Source organism: Schistocerca piceifrons, chromosome X, assembly GCF_021461385.2.
Source record: "Schistocerca piceifrons isolate TAMUIC-IGC-003096 chromosome X, iqSchPice1.1, whole genome shotgun sequence".
In the NCBI taxonomy this organism is placed as follows: Eukaryota; Metazoa; Arthropoda; class Insecta; order Orthoptera; family Acrididae; genus Schistocerca; species Schistocerca piceifrons.
The window spans coordinates 72,265,112-72,281,942 of NC_060149.1; the positions used below are offsets into that span (position 1 = coordinate 72,265,112).

A 16,831-nucleotide genomic window follows, 5' to 3' on the forward strand; every position below is an offset into this window, starting at 1 on the left:
TGCTGATTACGTATCAATAGATCGTTCCCTTCGAGGTGATTCATAATGTTTGAATACAGTATATGCTCCAAAACCCTACTGCAAACCGACGTCAATGATATAGGTCTGTAGTTCGATGGATTACTCCTAGTACCCTTCTTAAACACTGGTGCGACCTGCGCAATTTTCCAATCTGTAGGTACAGATCTATTCGTGAGCGAGCGGTTGTATATGATTGCTAAGTAGGGAGCTATTGTATCAGCGTAATCTGAAAGGAACCTAATCGGTATACAATCTGGACCTGAAGACTTGCCCGTATCAGGCGATTTCAGTTGCTTCGCAACCCCTAAGGTATCTACTTCTAAGAAACTCATGCTAGCAGCTGTTCGTGTTTCAAATTCTGGAATATTCCATTCGTCTTCCCTGGTGAAGGAATTTCGGAAAACTGCGTTCAATAACTTCGCTTTAGCGGCACAGTCGTCGGTAACAGTACCATCGGCACTGCGCAGCGAAGGTATTGACTGCGTCTTGCCGCTTGTGTACTTTACATACGACCAGAATTTCTTCGGATTTTCTACCAATGGGGTTTCAGCCCCACAATGTTCTTAGAGAAGGGTTGAATCGTCCAGGTGGTGTCATGAGTGTCGAGCGTTGTCAAGAACGTCGTTCTGTTGCTCATCGCAGTGCAAACTGTCTGTTTTGGTCGGGAAATGTGTTGGAATAACGCTCCAAGGGAAGCGGTGGATTCATTGGCGCCCTATATGCCACCTCCTGATGCCATTTGATGTCGATTCTGAGCGAAGGTGCGTCTAAAATGTTTTTCTCGGTCAACCATCAGAAAAGCGCGTCACTTCAACGCTGGGCGTCACGGTTTTGACCTCCATCGCAGAGGCGCCAAAGGAGGGGATGAAATGTGGGTATTAGGGTGTGTGACGAGCTTCCCATCGTGTGACACTCCCGGGGTGGCGTTGGCGTAGCGTGGTGAAATTTGGTGCCAATGTGACTTCATTAACCCATCTTACACCTAAGATGAACTGAGCACTGGTCTTTTTTCGCCCGTGTCAACAACTTGCTGTTTGAAGCTTCGCCGAGTGAGAGGGAACCGTGGCAGAGCGCCACACTTTTGCACCATTATAGAGGAAGGTCGTGGACACCTTTGAGCCAAATTTCAAATTTCTGCGTGAAAATGTTACATAATTATGGGGTTTTAAAAAACGACCCTTTTATTGTGGTGGCAGTGTAGTTACAATATTTCACCAAGAACTCACAGCAAATCATTTAAAACGAATAAAAATCTTGTTAGAACAGCAATATTTATACTTTAAAGGCCTATTCTATAGCAATACAAATACAGTATTATGGATAGACAATAGAAACTACTGTTGATTCATTTAATGTTGAAAAACATGTCTCAGTATAGATCCGGTAGTAAAATTAGGAAGATTAGTTTCGAATTAACATTTCTGGAGCACTCAGTAATTTGAGACGATATTTCGTATTTTAGACTAAGAAAATAAAAGAATAAAGCAGAGCCTTGTTAGGAAACCACTCCCGAAAATTTATAGTGGTTCCTTGTAGAAAGTTTCCATCCTTTATTCATAGCACTACGTATGCTCTATTCAGCGTTCAACTCCACACTTCGACACGGTAACACTGCTATCTACGTTAGGAGCTACAGTTTGGAGTAATTCCCAGAGTTTCATGTGAGAAGGGAAGCATCTGGGAACTTTATCTGATTTTGCAGTACAATTTCTCCTACATATACACATTAGTATCCTTCATGCATAATAATATGAATGATGAATCCCTTTTGAAAAACCGCAGCTGTCAACTACAAAAACCGAATACTATTAGTAATCTGGCAAAAAACAATAAATTACGTACCAGTATTTATTTTGTGATGTCAACATTAACGTAACTACGAACTGAAAGGGGATAGTGTACGTGTATGAGGTGCATTAATATAATCAGCATTACTGAGAACGAGAAAAATGCGAGTCATTCTGTAGAGTTTATAGGTATGGAATCTTTTGCCATGCTCCTACTTACCTAACAACTGATCCTCCAGCCCCTGCATTGTTACAGTGAAGTCAATTATAGACGTTTTGGCGCTAATTTCCGGTGAATATGCTGGATTTGGGAGCTTTGTTGTGATGTACAACATGAAACCTGGCATCACGTCGCATTCTTTGTCTCCAACAACCACCTAAAACAAAGAACTTTGAAAGTGATTCAACTATATTAATACAATTGATGATGGTTGTGTGTTATAACGCATCGTTGCTCTAAGTATATAATACTGAATTTTGATAGTTAAGGCACCAAAATGACGAATCTTAACGGAACATGGTTTTTGGAAACTGAATCGTAGTCTGAAACAGAATAATCTGCCTATGTTTCGTCTCTTACTGCGGAGGGACATCATCAAACACTAAGGAGTTTTAAATTGTCTTACTTTAACAGGAAATACACGAGAAGGAATGAGAAAAAAAATTTACTAGCAGCAATAAAAGTAATAACGTAAATGTTTATTCGTATCTACGAGATAGTTGCCGCGTCATGGCGTTAACGAAGTCAGTCAAAGATCGCCAAATCGAGCCGAAGTGTGTCCTGGAGGTCTTTTGAGAAATAAGTTACACTAGTTATTTCAGTAAGAAGCAATGTCCAAAATATGTGTCATTTGAGTTCTTCCTATATTCTGTAGATTGAGTTCTTCGTGTATTCTGTAGACGTCATTCTCACGTTTGTGAGTTTATAGGGTCTTTTTCTTCATTCTAAACAATAATTATTAGACATATGTGTAGCCAGTCGAACGTTAATACATATGTGTGTGCAATAGTGCTTCCATACTTAGTCGTGTTTTACATATGGAAATCTATAGTATTGTAGATTAGTTTCCAAATTGTCCAAAATAATCAGCGCTAAACAACGAATATGTGTCAAATGTAGATGCAAGCAGAAATCAGATGAAAATACAGTAAGTAAGTATTACACTTAGAAATAAACTAACATAATAAAGCTGTCTGATCACAGACCACTGAGAACGAATTATAAGAATCAAACGAAACTCGTATGGTAAAATAAATATTCATTTTTAGCAGTCGCGCAGACGTATTTCAGATATCTTAAGTAGTTGTACGTAACTGTAGACCAACTACGGACACCGTGGACGTACTAGTGAATAACAAAATAAAAAGTCGACGAATGTTATTACAATAATGGAACATTTGCACAAGAAGAGAGTAGACGCCAAGCAACTGCTAGCAGTGAAGCTGACCTTCTCTATGCTGCCCGATTTGATGAAGTTCTTCTCGAGGACGTTGTCGATGATGGGGTCGAGTTCTTCGCCCACGTCCTCTATGAGCAGCGGCCTGCCCAGGGAGAGACTGTCTTCCAGATGCGTGCGGAAGTACTTGTGGTGCAGGGAAGTTATCTGCAACTCGTTGCAGGCCTCTTTGTGCTTGATCCACATCTTGCCCTGCGTCTGAGGGTCCACCAGCAGTGGGTACGAACTGGATTTGGTCACAATCAGAGCGTTCTGCACAGACAGCTCGTCATTCGGCAGACCTTGCAGCGTCCACTCTGAAACCTGTATGGAGCAGGACGACCACGTCACAGTGCTATTTAATTTCTTACACGATCATTACTGTACGAAAACTATACAGACTGCGCAGTTAGACGTTAATTTCGTTACAAATAGTAAGTTACACAGTCATTATTAGGGTGCTGTTTCCACGTACGGAGGCAGGTGTGTGCCAATATTTTGTTATAAAAGTATCAAGACAATGCGCTGGATGTAGTCGTGTACGGATAATGACGCATTTAGCATCTTTAGAGCCAAACATTTCCTATTATTAGATCATGTATCTGTGCTTGGCATTTTGTGCTCGCTTACTCGGTCACGCAGGTCTCTAGTCTGCGATCTCATTCGGTCTCTTTTTTGCAATACGTATGTGCCAGAACTTCCAGCCTGTGAAGATACAAAGATTGAGAACCGTCACAAAGTCTGATACGTGTTATGGTTCTAGCATGACGTGTAGTCGGATTCTTACCCTCTGTCCTTTTGACAGTTGTAAAGTATCCAGTATCTGCTGCTAAGAAACGGAAATGATTTCCGCCCTTTCCATAATGGCCATTTAGAGACAGGGTGGATAAAAACAAGCTAATAATAAGGTCAGAGAAGGGTGGAGGACATCGACTCGAACAAATTTTTCCAGATTACCCCGCATGACATGCATCGTTATGGAGCTACGGCCATGACACGAACGCCAATCAGTGATGAGGGCGCGTAAGTGTGTGCCTTTAAATTAACGCGTCCCAGCTAACATCTGCCCGCTGAAGAGCACAGTTAATAATTAAATTAGAGGATGATAATGCTTTCAGCTGAACAGTCAAAGTACGGCAAACTTTAAAGTTCTATCTTTGGCAGGTTACGTTAGACTCGAATTTTCTGTTATATTTACTGGCTAGCACTTAACGTCTAAAACAACAACGCTAGAAATTCCGTAATACCATTGATTTGCTATACTAATAAGCTATACTGCAGAAATCTTAAACCCACATGTTTAAATTTCTGCTAAAACACATATAACATTAATGAACTTCCACTCTAAGTACTGTAGATCAGTAAGTGTAAACTAAGGCAATAGTGAAAAACTTAAATTTTAATGTATTTTTTGCTCTGAAATCACATTTTTGAAGCAAATGCTTTAAATTCCTGCCTCCAAAATAGCTGAAAAATTGATATGACTGAATAAATGACTTTCGGGCTCTCGAAAATTCCTGGAATGTTGCGAATGATTTTCACAGTCTAATAATTTCCACGACCTGCTCATCACGGGCGTTGATTTCCATGCACTCGTTTCAGATCTACTATCGCTTTTATGGCCATATTTCCTTTGGTTGCCTTGCCCGAATCGATACCTCGTACCATGCTATGGCCTTATTTTCAGCTTGTTTTTCTTCACCCTGTGTGTAAGAGGTGAGTCATTTTTCAATTAATATTTCTTTCAGGTTTTGCAGTAATACCAGAAAACCTTTGTTTCTTATAAATCTGTACTACTTCCCTTAAAAGTACAATAATATTGACAGTTTTTCCACGTCCCATTTACACTGAGTATCCGACTAGATCTCCCTCGCTTACTCCCACTAACCCCCCCCCCCCCCTGCCTCGCTCCGCATTAGGAACCGTACTGTCCCTATCACATTAATCAAGCGCTAACACCAAGGAAGTTAATGCCCTGAAATCCCGATGTGTAATGGAAATCTGATTACAAATACGTATAACTGCTGAAACAGGAGGGCACTGTTAAAAATTTTACATTGCTGACTCGCAAAACATGGAGTTATCATGAGTTCCTACGTCAACTACCTTTTTGCGCAGACATGTGCGGTCCTGTCACATTAATGTGACCACTGCCTATGTTCGACGCCAACGTGCAATAACCACTAACAGACGGTAGGTCGCAACGCTAGCAGTGGATGATATATACAGCATGTCGGGGAGACACGGAAAACAGTGCAGTCGCAGTCATAACGCGGAAACGGACCGATTTATCTGGCGTAGTAAAGGGCATGATCATTGACTTTCGTGGCACAATGGCAAAATGACGCTATCCAAAGCCGCCGCCGAGGTAACTATGGTGCACTACGGCTCATAATGACAGGATGAACGACGCCTACTGAGATGTGTACGGGCGATTAGACGTGCAACTGTTGCGGAACTGACTGCTCAGATGAATCAAGGGGCCACCAACAGCGTCTCCTCAACGATCTTGCTGCGAACGTTGTTGCGTATGGGGCCTCCGTAGCAGGCACGCATGCAACTGCACGTCCACTAAGTGGCGACAGATGGACTTTTCTGATGAATCACATTTTTTTACTGACAGATGGCCATTGGTGTGTACGGTTCAAACGTCTGAAATCAAACACCCTGCAACAAACACATGAAGGGTCCGGGCAGGAGGAGGGAGCGTTACGGTCTGCGGAATGTTTCGTGGCATTCCGTGGGTGATCTCATCATTCTGGAAGGCACAATGGATCAACAAAAGTACGCATCTATCCTTGGGGACCATATCTACCCCTATGTGCAATCTGTTTTTCATTGGCACGGTGGCACCTACCAGCAGGACAATGCAATGTGTCACGCAGTTTGCAATGTACGGTACGTGCGTGGTTTGATGAGCACCGGGATGAGTTTACCGTACTCCTCTTTTCACCAAACTCACTGAATTTAAGCCCAATCGAGAATCTTTTGGACCACCCCGATCGGGCTGTTCGCACCATGGATCCTCAACCGAGAAACCTAGCGCAGTTGACCCCGACTCTGGAATCGGCATTGCTCCACATCCCTGTCTGTAGCTTACAGAAGCTCATCGGCCCTCTACCTGCACGCCTTTCAGCGGCGGCACTGCAAATGATGATTGTTTAGTTTTTGACAGTCGGTCACATTAATGTGACTGGACAGCGTATAAGAACACAATTTATGTAGAAGCGAAAGCATAGGTGGATGAAAGGTACTAGTAGTTTGAATCTACACTTCGATATGGATAGTAAAGGTTGCTCTGATCGAGCAGATTGTAGTGTGTTGCCGGCAAAGTACCGACACCATGTTTGGGGTGGCGGTCCACCGGTGGGTCAAGAAGCTCCGCAGTTACTTAAAACGTAATTGTTCTTGCGGTTCGTGGTCTTGCTCTGCTTGCAGGGGTATCCACATGGATGGCTGAAGTATCACTGGGAACGCAAAGTGCATAATCTGTCCATATGATTACTTCAAATGTTTCTACTGCGTAGATAATATGTTGTAAATGAATACGAACTACATGCCTAATACACTAACTCCTTGCCAACTGTTAAATAATGTACTAATCTACGTTTGGACATCATACGACATATAACACAAACCTCTCTATACGTCGCATTTCATTTATAAAATAGAATCAACTTTAGCAGCTGATGTAAGACGTTACATGCTGACTACATTTTGGTGAAAATGTTAAATTAGCCATCACTGTTGTCCATTTATTAATGTCCCGTGTCATAGAGTACGAGTGTCATAAACCAAACAATTTTCATAGGGAAAATTTATCAGCAAGAATAGCTGCAAGTACAAATTTGTTACTTGGGTTGCTGAGATAGATTCGGTAGTATTTAAACCAACGTGGATGTAATGTGATGACAAACCAGATTCTGACATAAAGCTCTTATGCCACCATATGGTCAAATATGAGACCGAATGCAAATGACTATTTCAGAACATATATATAATATTAAAAAAACATATTTACGTTCATCTCATACACAGAAAAAAACTTCGACCGTCTCTTGTACGTAATGTTAGCCGGACAAGTTCGCAACAAACTGGACAAATTTGACGTAGACGAGACTGCAAAAAAAGTAGAGGGATTCTTACCGTAGCACTATCTACAAGCATGTTAGTAATATTCAGGTCGTTAGTGAACGGGATCTCCTTGGACTTGAGCGTAGTCTTCCAGCTGTTAACGAGTCCGGCCCGGAACTCCTGGTTGTACGGGCCGCAGTACGAGAGGAAGCCAGTAGCCAATACGACGTCACCCACCAGCCTGCGAAAAAAGAAGGAAAGGAAATTTTCTTTCGTAACGTAAGTTGGTGTGCACAAATTCCTACTTGCTATCATCAAGTGAATGAATGTGCGGCTCTATTCAGATGAAGCTTGCGTAATTTCACAGCTACATTCAGATTTGCTGCCTCCTTTTAATACTGCGCTAAATTGGCTGGAATGGTGTATGGAGTAGGTGGAAGGGGTAAAAAATTTTGTATTTTTAAATTTCTCACCAGTGGCCGACTGCCGAGCCGACTAGCGGCAGGAAGTTGAACTACGGGCCATAAACAATATAGACATACTACTTACTTCATTGCCAATTAAAAGAAAGGTCACAAAAAGAACATCACTGTGAAATTTTAAGGGAAAAAAAATAATTTATTGGGTCCTATTAAATCGTGCCAAGTCCGTCTCATTACCTAAACCAGCACTGCCCACCTAGCTCCTGGCTCCGCGATATGATGTAAATTGTAAGTGCTCTACCTACTCTACCAAAAGATCTCTCATTCTTATTTTTATTCCCAACTTGGGTTGAATAATTCACTCTCATATTCTCAGGACAGCGATAGTTTCTACTACTGGACCCTCTGTTAGAACCTGCCTCGGCATGGGCCCTATTTACTGATGTGGATTATAGTTTCCCTGAAACGATTCCCAGCCCCGTGTTGATTCATTTCTCTGCCCCTACCACTGTGATCAACGCGTCCCATCTGGCACATTTGTCTCCTGTTATCCTGATTCACACTACTCGGTCAATATTAATATTCAGTACTATCAGTGTCCCATCCGTCTATCTCCCTTACTCTTTTCAAAAATTAATCTAATATTTAATTGTCAGTCAACATCAAACATATTTTGCTTGTAGGTAGTTTCTCCCTTAAGGTATCAATAATATCGTTCTCCTCAAGGATCTTATCTCAATACTCTGATCCCTTTGTTAGATCCTATTGTCTAACAATAAGTTCCTTCTTTACTTTTCTAAGATTTTTAAAACATTTCTATTGAACTTCATTACCTTTTCTCTCCAAAACACTTTCTCCTAGCTCTAACTTCCTTAGTACTGCCTCTAAAATTTTTTTCCCCTGTTTCCACTTTATGCGTCAATTCACTGTGTCCCATTTCCATTTTATTTGGCGACTCACTCTGTTCCAATTCCACTTTAGCCTGTCCTGTCCAAAATTCAGGCAGTAGTAAAACGAAACATTTGGTCCACTTGAGCCATTATATCAGCATTTTCTCGTTTAATTTCTGCTGTTACTTTTTCCACTACAGGTTTCACCTCGGTTTTTGTCACTTCAGCTAATGTATCGCTGTCTCCACCAATTTCCTGTTATATAAATGTTTGACCCTCAGTTTTAATTATTTGCTGTCTAATATTAACAGAGTGGTCAAACACCTTATTGTAATTTAATATTGAAATCTTTGGGTTCTTACAACAAAAACTCACAAGAAAAATTTTCATTCAAACAGCAAGCTCATCCTAGTATTAGTAGAGTACAATGAATTGTGACTTGTCCTGTCAAGCAGAAGCCACCTGCATTGGCCCACTCCATCTTTACCCATTAGTATACTATAATAAGTAAAAAACCATGAAGTAATGAAATGTTGTTCAGAAGCAATTAATATAGTTCAGATAGTAAATGTAGTCTGTGTGGACCCTAGCGCACCAGACTATGACTGGGGTAGTGTTACTTTCCCACATACTGTTTCTATGAATTAGTTTTTATTTGTAATGAACACTTGTTTAAACAGTGCAGTATGCCACTCACAAAACCAAAATATCTAATTACTTAATTTGTCAGTAACCTCAAATGAAAGCAGTTCTCAAAACATATAATAAAATTAACATGTGCTCTCAAAGTTAGCACAATGATTAACAGTTTAACTTTTTCCACTTAGCCATAAACACTTACTGGAATACGTCTGGACGCATGTGCAGTTAACCAAGGAATCACTAAAGCACAATAACATAGTATTTAAGTCTCACGCATAAGTTATCTAATTACTACATCGTAGTCTCATCTTGTACATAAGTTCTAGCACCAAATATAATCCATGAACTGCAACAACCTGTGTCAAATTTTTGTAAAATGAGTGTACTTTGTGTCTCATGTGCAAAGCAGATATGTCATAAACAACAAGAACACCAAAACTCTATGGAAAGGTCATTACTTGACATGAACGAATTGGCAGTCTTTTAAACGCAAACTGATATACGTGAAAGTTAACTATACTGCAAATATGAATAAATTTTGAGAGTGTTAAATTCATCCAAAATTGCTGCTAAATTCTGTGAAATTCCAATAATTGTACTTCAAAACAATCAAGTACCAGTTTGTTACAGCACTCTTTCGTCCAATCAAAAGTGCTGCCCTTCCTTTAAGATAATGGCAATTCACTGTACTTATTGTCCACGCTGATCAACAATTTTACCATAACAGACATGATAAAGTTAAATTTCCTTTTATGCACTGTAAAGATTCCTTATTAGTGACAAAACGATAACTTAGCTAAGACGCTTTTTCACACAGTGACATTTAGTACAATTCTTCAAAATATGTTCCTCAGAAAGATCTATACTGACTCATTAAATAATTTACAGTTCATGTCACTGTTTACAACAGCTGCCCAATAAACACTTCTAGAACTTACGACAAAGAGCCACAAGTTCTAAGTTCGCGTCTATTTCCATTGCCGGCGTCATAATTACGCCCCCGAGCACTTGCAATCACTATCTTGAGTGGGGTCAGGTTGTCTTTATTAAACCATTCATCCTTCCGTCAAACCACAAAAATATCAATGCTAACTTACGTGTATTACAATCAAATAAATCTCCAACGACTTTTACATCATAGGACATTTTACTAAACGTTTCGCGCCACACTTTCCAAAGGTTTTAATATTTGTTGGCATGTCAATTTTTGCAACAGGTGACTTCCTATCACCTTATACAAAACAAATGGTTTCAAAGCTTACACTCCCACCCAACAGATTTTCCTAATAATATTTCCTTGAAATGACAAAATTTATAAACACATAAACACACTATAAGGTTAACAAACTGAACGTACAAAAGTTTACATATATTGATACACCATATTTATCCAAAGGTGTCATACTGTTAAATCGATAAGATCAGTATCCGGTAGCATCGTCCTGTAATGGCTAGTGATGGCTCTGAGCACTATGGGACTCAACTGCTGAGGTCATTAGTCCCCTAGAACTTAGAACTAGTTAAACCTAACTAACCTAAGGACATCACAAACATCCATGCCCAAGGCAGGATTCGAACCTGCGACCGTAGCGGTCTTGCGGTTCCAGACTGCAGCGCCTTTAACCGCACGGCCACTTCGGCCGGCAATGGCTAGTGAGTCGATCATATTAGTTACACTATGTAACTTAGAGATGGCACATGTATATAGATTTTGTTATTAGTTCTAGAAGTGCTTATTATACAATTGTGGTAAACAGTGACATAAACAGCAAATTATTTAATCAGTCATACAGCTCCTTCGATTCATACATGACACACTGCTTCGGCCACAGATGACACCCATGCACTCTCGCAAATACGATGTGATTTACTGATACGTTACAAATGGCAGCGCATTCTTCTTTAACAGCTGAAATCAGAGGGGTAAGTGATGTCGGACGCTGGAACCTGCTGAAAAGTCGACGTTGTTACTGATCCCAAAAGTGTTCCATTGCAGTCTGGTTGGGACTCTGGGCAGGCCAGTTCATTTCAGTTAAGTTATTGTCCACAAAGCGCTGCCTGACAGTTGCTACTTAATAACACGGTGCATTGTCATGCTGAAACAAACAATCATCGCCTCTCAATTGTTCCTCTACTGTACGCAGTACATAATGCCGTTAAATGTATTCATATATTTCGACGTTTAGCGTTTTATTAAGGGTAACAAGGAAAACACACTGTAACGACGGAAAACTCCCCCATACCGCACGAGTACCACCTCCGCACTTCGCTGTTTCCACTACAAATGATGGCAGGCAACGTTCGCCAGGCGTTCGCCAAACTCAGACCCATCTATCGGATTGCCACAGGGTATGGCGTGACTCATTACCCCAAATCACACGCTTCCAATCATCCACTGTCCAGTGGTGTCGCTCTTTACACCGCCTCAAGCGTCACTTAGCACTGACTACAGAATGTGAGGTTTACGAGCAGTCGCTCGACCACTGACGCTATTATTTTTAACCTTCTACTGAGAGTCACTATGCTAGTTGCACTGCTGGTAACACTTTAAAACTCACGAGTGATTTCTCCCGCTGATTTCGTGCTACTTTTCACAACCGCCCTCCCCAGTGCCGACGGTCCTTGTCCATCGGTACATGAAGGCTATCTGCTCTCGATTTAGCTGTGGTTGGTCCTTCATCTTTCCACTTCACAGTCACAACGCCAACAGTCGGCTTGGACAGATTTAGAAGGTTTGAAACATCCCTGATGGATCATCAGGTGGCATCCGATCACTAGTCCACGTTCGATGTCACTGAATAGCCCATTTTTTATTTATTTATTTATTTATTTCTTTATTGTTCCGTGGGACCAAATTAAGGAGAAGTCTCCATGGTCATGGAACGAGTCAATACATGAAATTATAACACGATATTAGAAACAGATAAAATGAAAATAAAAAAACATATTCAGATGACAAGTCGTAAGTTTAAATGAAGAAAATCAACAACGTAACACTGGAATTTGCTTAATTTTTTAGCTTTTCCAGGAGCTCCTCGACAGAATAGAAGGAGTGAGCCATGAGGAAACTCTTCAGTTTAGACTTTAAAGAGTTGGGGCTACTGCTAAGATTTTTGAGTTCTTGTGGTAGCTTATTGAAAATGGATGCAGCAGAATACTGCACTCCTTTCTGCACAAGAGTCAAGGAAGTGCAATCTACATGCAGATTTGATTTCTGCCTAGTATTAACAGATTGAAAGCTGCTAATTCTTTGGAATAGGCTAATATTGCTAACAACAAATGACATTAAAGAAAATATATACTGTGGGGGCAATGTCAGAATTCCCAGATTTTTGAATAGGGGTCGACAAGAGGTTCTCGAACTTATACCACATATAGCTCGAACAGCCCGTTTTTGAGCCAAAAATACCCTTTTTGAATCAGAAGAATTACCCCAAAAAATAATACCATACGACATAAGCGTATGAAAATATGCGAAGTAGACTACTTTTCGTATTGAAGTGTCACTTATTTCAGATACTGTTCTAATGGTAAATAAAGCAGCATTTAGCTTCTGAACAAGATCCTGGACATGGGCTTTCCACAACAGCTTACTATCTATCTGAACGCCTAGGAACTTGAACTGTTCCGTCTCGTTTATAATATGCCTATGCTGTCTGATGAAAATATCGGTTCTTGTTGAATTGTGAGTTAGAAACTGTAAAAACTGAGTCTTACCGTGATTTAGCATCAAATTATTTTCCACAAGCCACGAACTTATTTCATGAACTACATTATTTGATACTGTTTCAATACTACGCACAAGATCCTTCACTATCAAGCTGGTGTCATCAGCAAACAGAAATATTTTTGAATCAACTGTAATAATAGAAGGCATATCATTTATATAAATAAGAAACAGCAGTGGCCCCAGCACCGACCCTTGGGGAACGTCCCACTTAACAGTGCCACATTGGGACTGAACATCACTACCACTCTCAATATTGTGGAGAATCACCCTCTGCTTTCTGTTCTTAAAGTAAGAGGCGAACCAATTGTAAGCTACTCTCCTTACTCCATAATGGTCCAACTTCTGCAGTAATATTTTGTGGTCAACACAGTCAAAAGCCTTCGTTAAATCAAAGAAAACACCTAGCGTTCGCAACCTTTTATTTAATCCGTCCAAAACCTCACAGAGAAAAGAGAATATAGCATTTTCAGTTGTTAAACCATTTCTAAAACCAAACTGAACATTTGACAGCAAATTATGTGAATTTAAATGCTCCAGTAACCTTGTATATACAACCTTCTCGATAACTTTAGCAAACACCGATGACATAGAAATAGGTCTAAAATTGTCAACATTATCCCTGTCTCCCTTTTTATAAAGTGGCTTCACTACTGAGTACTTTGATTGGTCAGGAAACCGACCACTCCTAAAGGAAAAGTTACAGATATGGCTGAGAACTGGGCTAACATACATAGAACAATACTTCAGTATTCTGCTAGATACCCCATCATATCCATGAGAGTTCTTGGTCTTTAGTAATTTAATTATTAACTCAATCTCCCTCTTGTCAGTATCATGGAGGAGCATTTCAGGTAACAGTCTCGGAACACTTTTTTCTAAGAGCGCTATATGATTCCCTGTTGGGACTAGGTTCCTATTTAGTTCATCTGCGATATTCAGAAAGTGATTATTAAATACTGTACATATATGCGACTTATCAGTAACACGGACATTCCCACTACGCACTGATTCTACATCCTCGACCTGACTCTGCAGACCAGCAACTTCCTTTACGGCTGACCATATGGTTTTAATTTTATCGTGAGACTTAGCTATTCTATCTGCATACCACATATTTTTTGCCTTCCTAATAACATTTTGAAGCACCTTACAATACTGTTTGTAATGGGCTGCTGCATTTAGATTTTGACTGTTTCTAACGTTTTGATATAACTGCCACTTTGTTCTACAAGATATTCTTATCCCTCTAGTCAGCCACCCAGGCTGCCTGTTTGTGCTAGTACCCAGTTTTAAACGTTCTAACGGAAAGGAACTTCCAAAGAGCATGAGAAAAGTCTTGAGAAAAGCATTATATTTATCGTCTACTGTATCAGCGCTATAAACATCTTGCCACTCTTGTTCCTTTATAAGGTTTACAAAGGTCTCTACAGCAACTGGATCAGCTTTCCTGAACAGCTGATGACTATATTTAACACGTGTTGCAGCACAAAAATCTTTTAAAATTAAAATTTGTGCATCATGATCTGAAAGGCCATTCACTTTTTTGCTAACAGAATGCCCTTCTAGTAATGAGGAATGAACAAAACTGTTATCTATGGTTGTTCTACTGTTCCCTTGCACTCTCGTTGGGAAGAATACGGTTTGCATAAGATTATATGAATTAAAGGGGTCTACCAGCATCCTCTTCCTTGCACAATCATTTATACACTCCTGGAAATGGAAAAAAGAACACATTGACACCGGTGTGTCAGACCCACCATACTTGCTCCGGACTCTGCGAGAGGGCTGTACAAGCAATGATCACACGCACGGCACAGCGGACACACCAGGAACCGCGGTGTTGGCCGTCGAATGGCGCTAGCTGCGCAGCATTTGTGCACCGCCGCCGTCAGTGTCAGCCAGTTTGCCGTGGCATACGGAGCTCCATCGCAGTCTTTAACACTGGTAGCATGCCGCGACAGCGTGGACGTGAACCGTATGTGCAGTTGACGGACTTTGAGCGAGGGCGTATAGTGGACATGCGGGAGGCCGGGTGGACGTACCGCCGAATTGCTCAACACGTGGGGCGTGAGGTCTCCACAGTACATCGATGTTGTCGCCAGTGGTCGGCGGAAGGTGCACGTGCCCGTCGACCTGGGACCGGACCGCAGCGACGCACGGATGCACGCCAAGACCGTAGGATCCTACGCAGTGCCGTAGGGGACCGCACCGCCACTTCCCAGCAAATTAGGGACACTGTTGCTCCTGGGGTATCGGCGAGGACCATTCGCAACCGTCTCCATGAAGCTGGGCTACTGTCCCGCACACCGTTAGGCCGTCTTCCGCTCACGCCCCAACATCGTGCAGCCCGCCTCCAGTGGTGTCGCGACAGGCGTGAATGGAGGGACGAATGGAGACGTGTCGTCTTCAGCGATGAGAGTCGCTTCTGCTTTGGTGCCAATGATGGTCGTATGCGTGTTTGGCGCCGTGCAGGTGAGCGCCACAATCAGGACTGCATACGACCGGGGCACACAGGGCCAACACCCGGCATCATGGCGTGGGGAGCGATATCCTACACTGGCCGTACACCACTGGTGATCGTCGAGGGGACACTGAATAGTGCACGGTACATCCAAACCGTCATCGAACCCATCGTTCTACCATTCCTAGACCGGCAAGGGAACTTGCTGTTCCAACAGGACAATGCACGTCCGCATGTATCCCGTGCCACCCAACGTGCTCTAGAAGGTGTAAGTCAACTACCCTGGCCAGCAAGATCTCCGGATCTGTCCCCCATTGAGCATGTTTGGGACTGGATGAAGCGTCGTCTCACGCGGTCTGCACGTCCAGCACGAACGCTGGTCCAACTGAGGCGCCAGGTGGAAATGGCATGGCAAGCCGTTCCACAGGACTACATCCAGCATCTCTACGATCGTCTCCATGGGAGAATAGCAGCCTGCATTGCTGCGAAAGGTGGATATACACTGTACTAGTGCCGACATTGTGCATGCTCTGTTGCCTGTGTCTATGTGCCTGTGGTTCTGTCAGTGTGATCATGTGATGTATCTGACCCCAGGAATGTGTCAATAAAGTTTCCCCTTCCTGGGACAATGAATTCACGGTGTTCTTATTTCAATTTCCAGGAGTGTACAATTAATATTGAAGTCACCAAATATAACTAACTTTTTGTATTTCCTATAAAGTGAACCAAGAACCTCCTCTAGCTTTAGCAAAAATGCTGTGAAATCGGAGTCTGGGGATCTATAAATAACAACAGTTAGAAGTTTAGCTCCGTTAAATTTAACCACATCTGCACAACATTCAAACACCTTTTCAGTGGAGTACTTTGAAACATCAATTGACTCAAATGGGATGCCGTTTTTCACATGCATGGCTACTCCCCCACACCGCAAAGAGCTCCTCGAAAAGCTGACAGCCAACCTGTATCCTGGTAAAGGAAGCCTCTGAATTATCTCCTTATTTAAGAAGTGTTTAGATATACCAATAATTTCAGAGTCAACATCTATAAGCAGTTCACTAACTTTATCTCTAATACCTTGTATATTTTGATGAAATATACTAATTCCCTCATTACTCGGATACCTAAGCTTTGTCAAAAGTGATTCCCTTGTTAGAGAGACTTCCCTTAAGCAGGAATACCTATCAGCTGACTTCAATCTAAAAGAGGTGCAGCTCTAACACCCACTACTGCAGGAATTTTCCCATGAGTGATCCCACCAACCCCAGCTATGCTGTTACTGCTTCTTTACTGACAACAAAATACTTCTGGCTTGTTTTACACATAGGTGACAAAAGTCATGGGATGGCGATATGCCAATGTACAGGCGGA

The 16,831-nt window shown here is 41.6% G+C and overlaps 1 protein-coding gene across 1 annotated transcript in view; it reads right to left on the reverse strand.

Moving 5' to 3' along the window:
* Window positions 1-16,831, reverse strand: part of LOC124722180 (dynein axonemal heavy chain 5) — an 843,802-nt gene that overhangs the window by 218,074 nt on the left and 608,897 nt on the right. The window contains exons 58-60 of the mRNA XM_047247380.1: window positions 7,391-7,559; window positions 3,257-3,568; window positions 2,029-2,185 (exon numbers count right to left, since the gene is read on the reverse strand). Of these exons, the coding sequence (XP_047103336.1) occupies window positions 2,029-2,185; window positions 3,257-3,568; window positions 7,391-7,559 (638 nt within the window). The remainder of the gene's footprint in view (window positions 1-2,028; window positions 2,186-3,256; window positions 3,569-7,390; window positions 7,560-16,831) is intronic.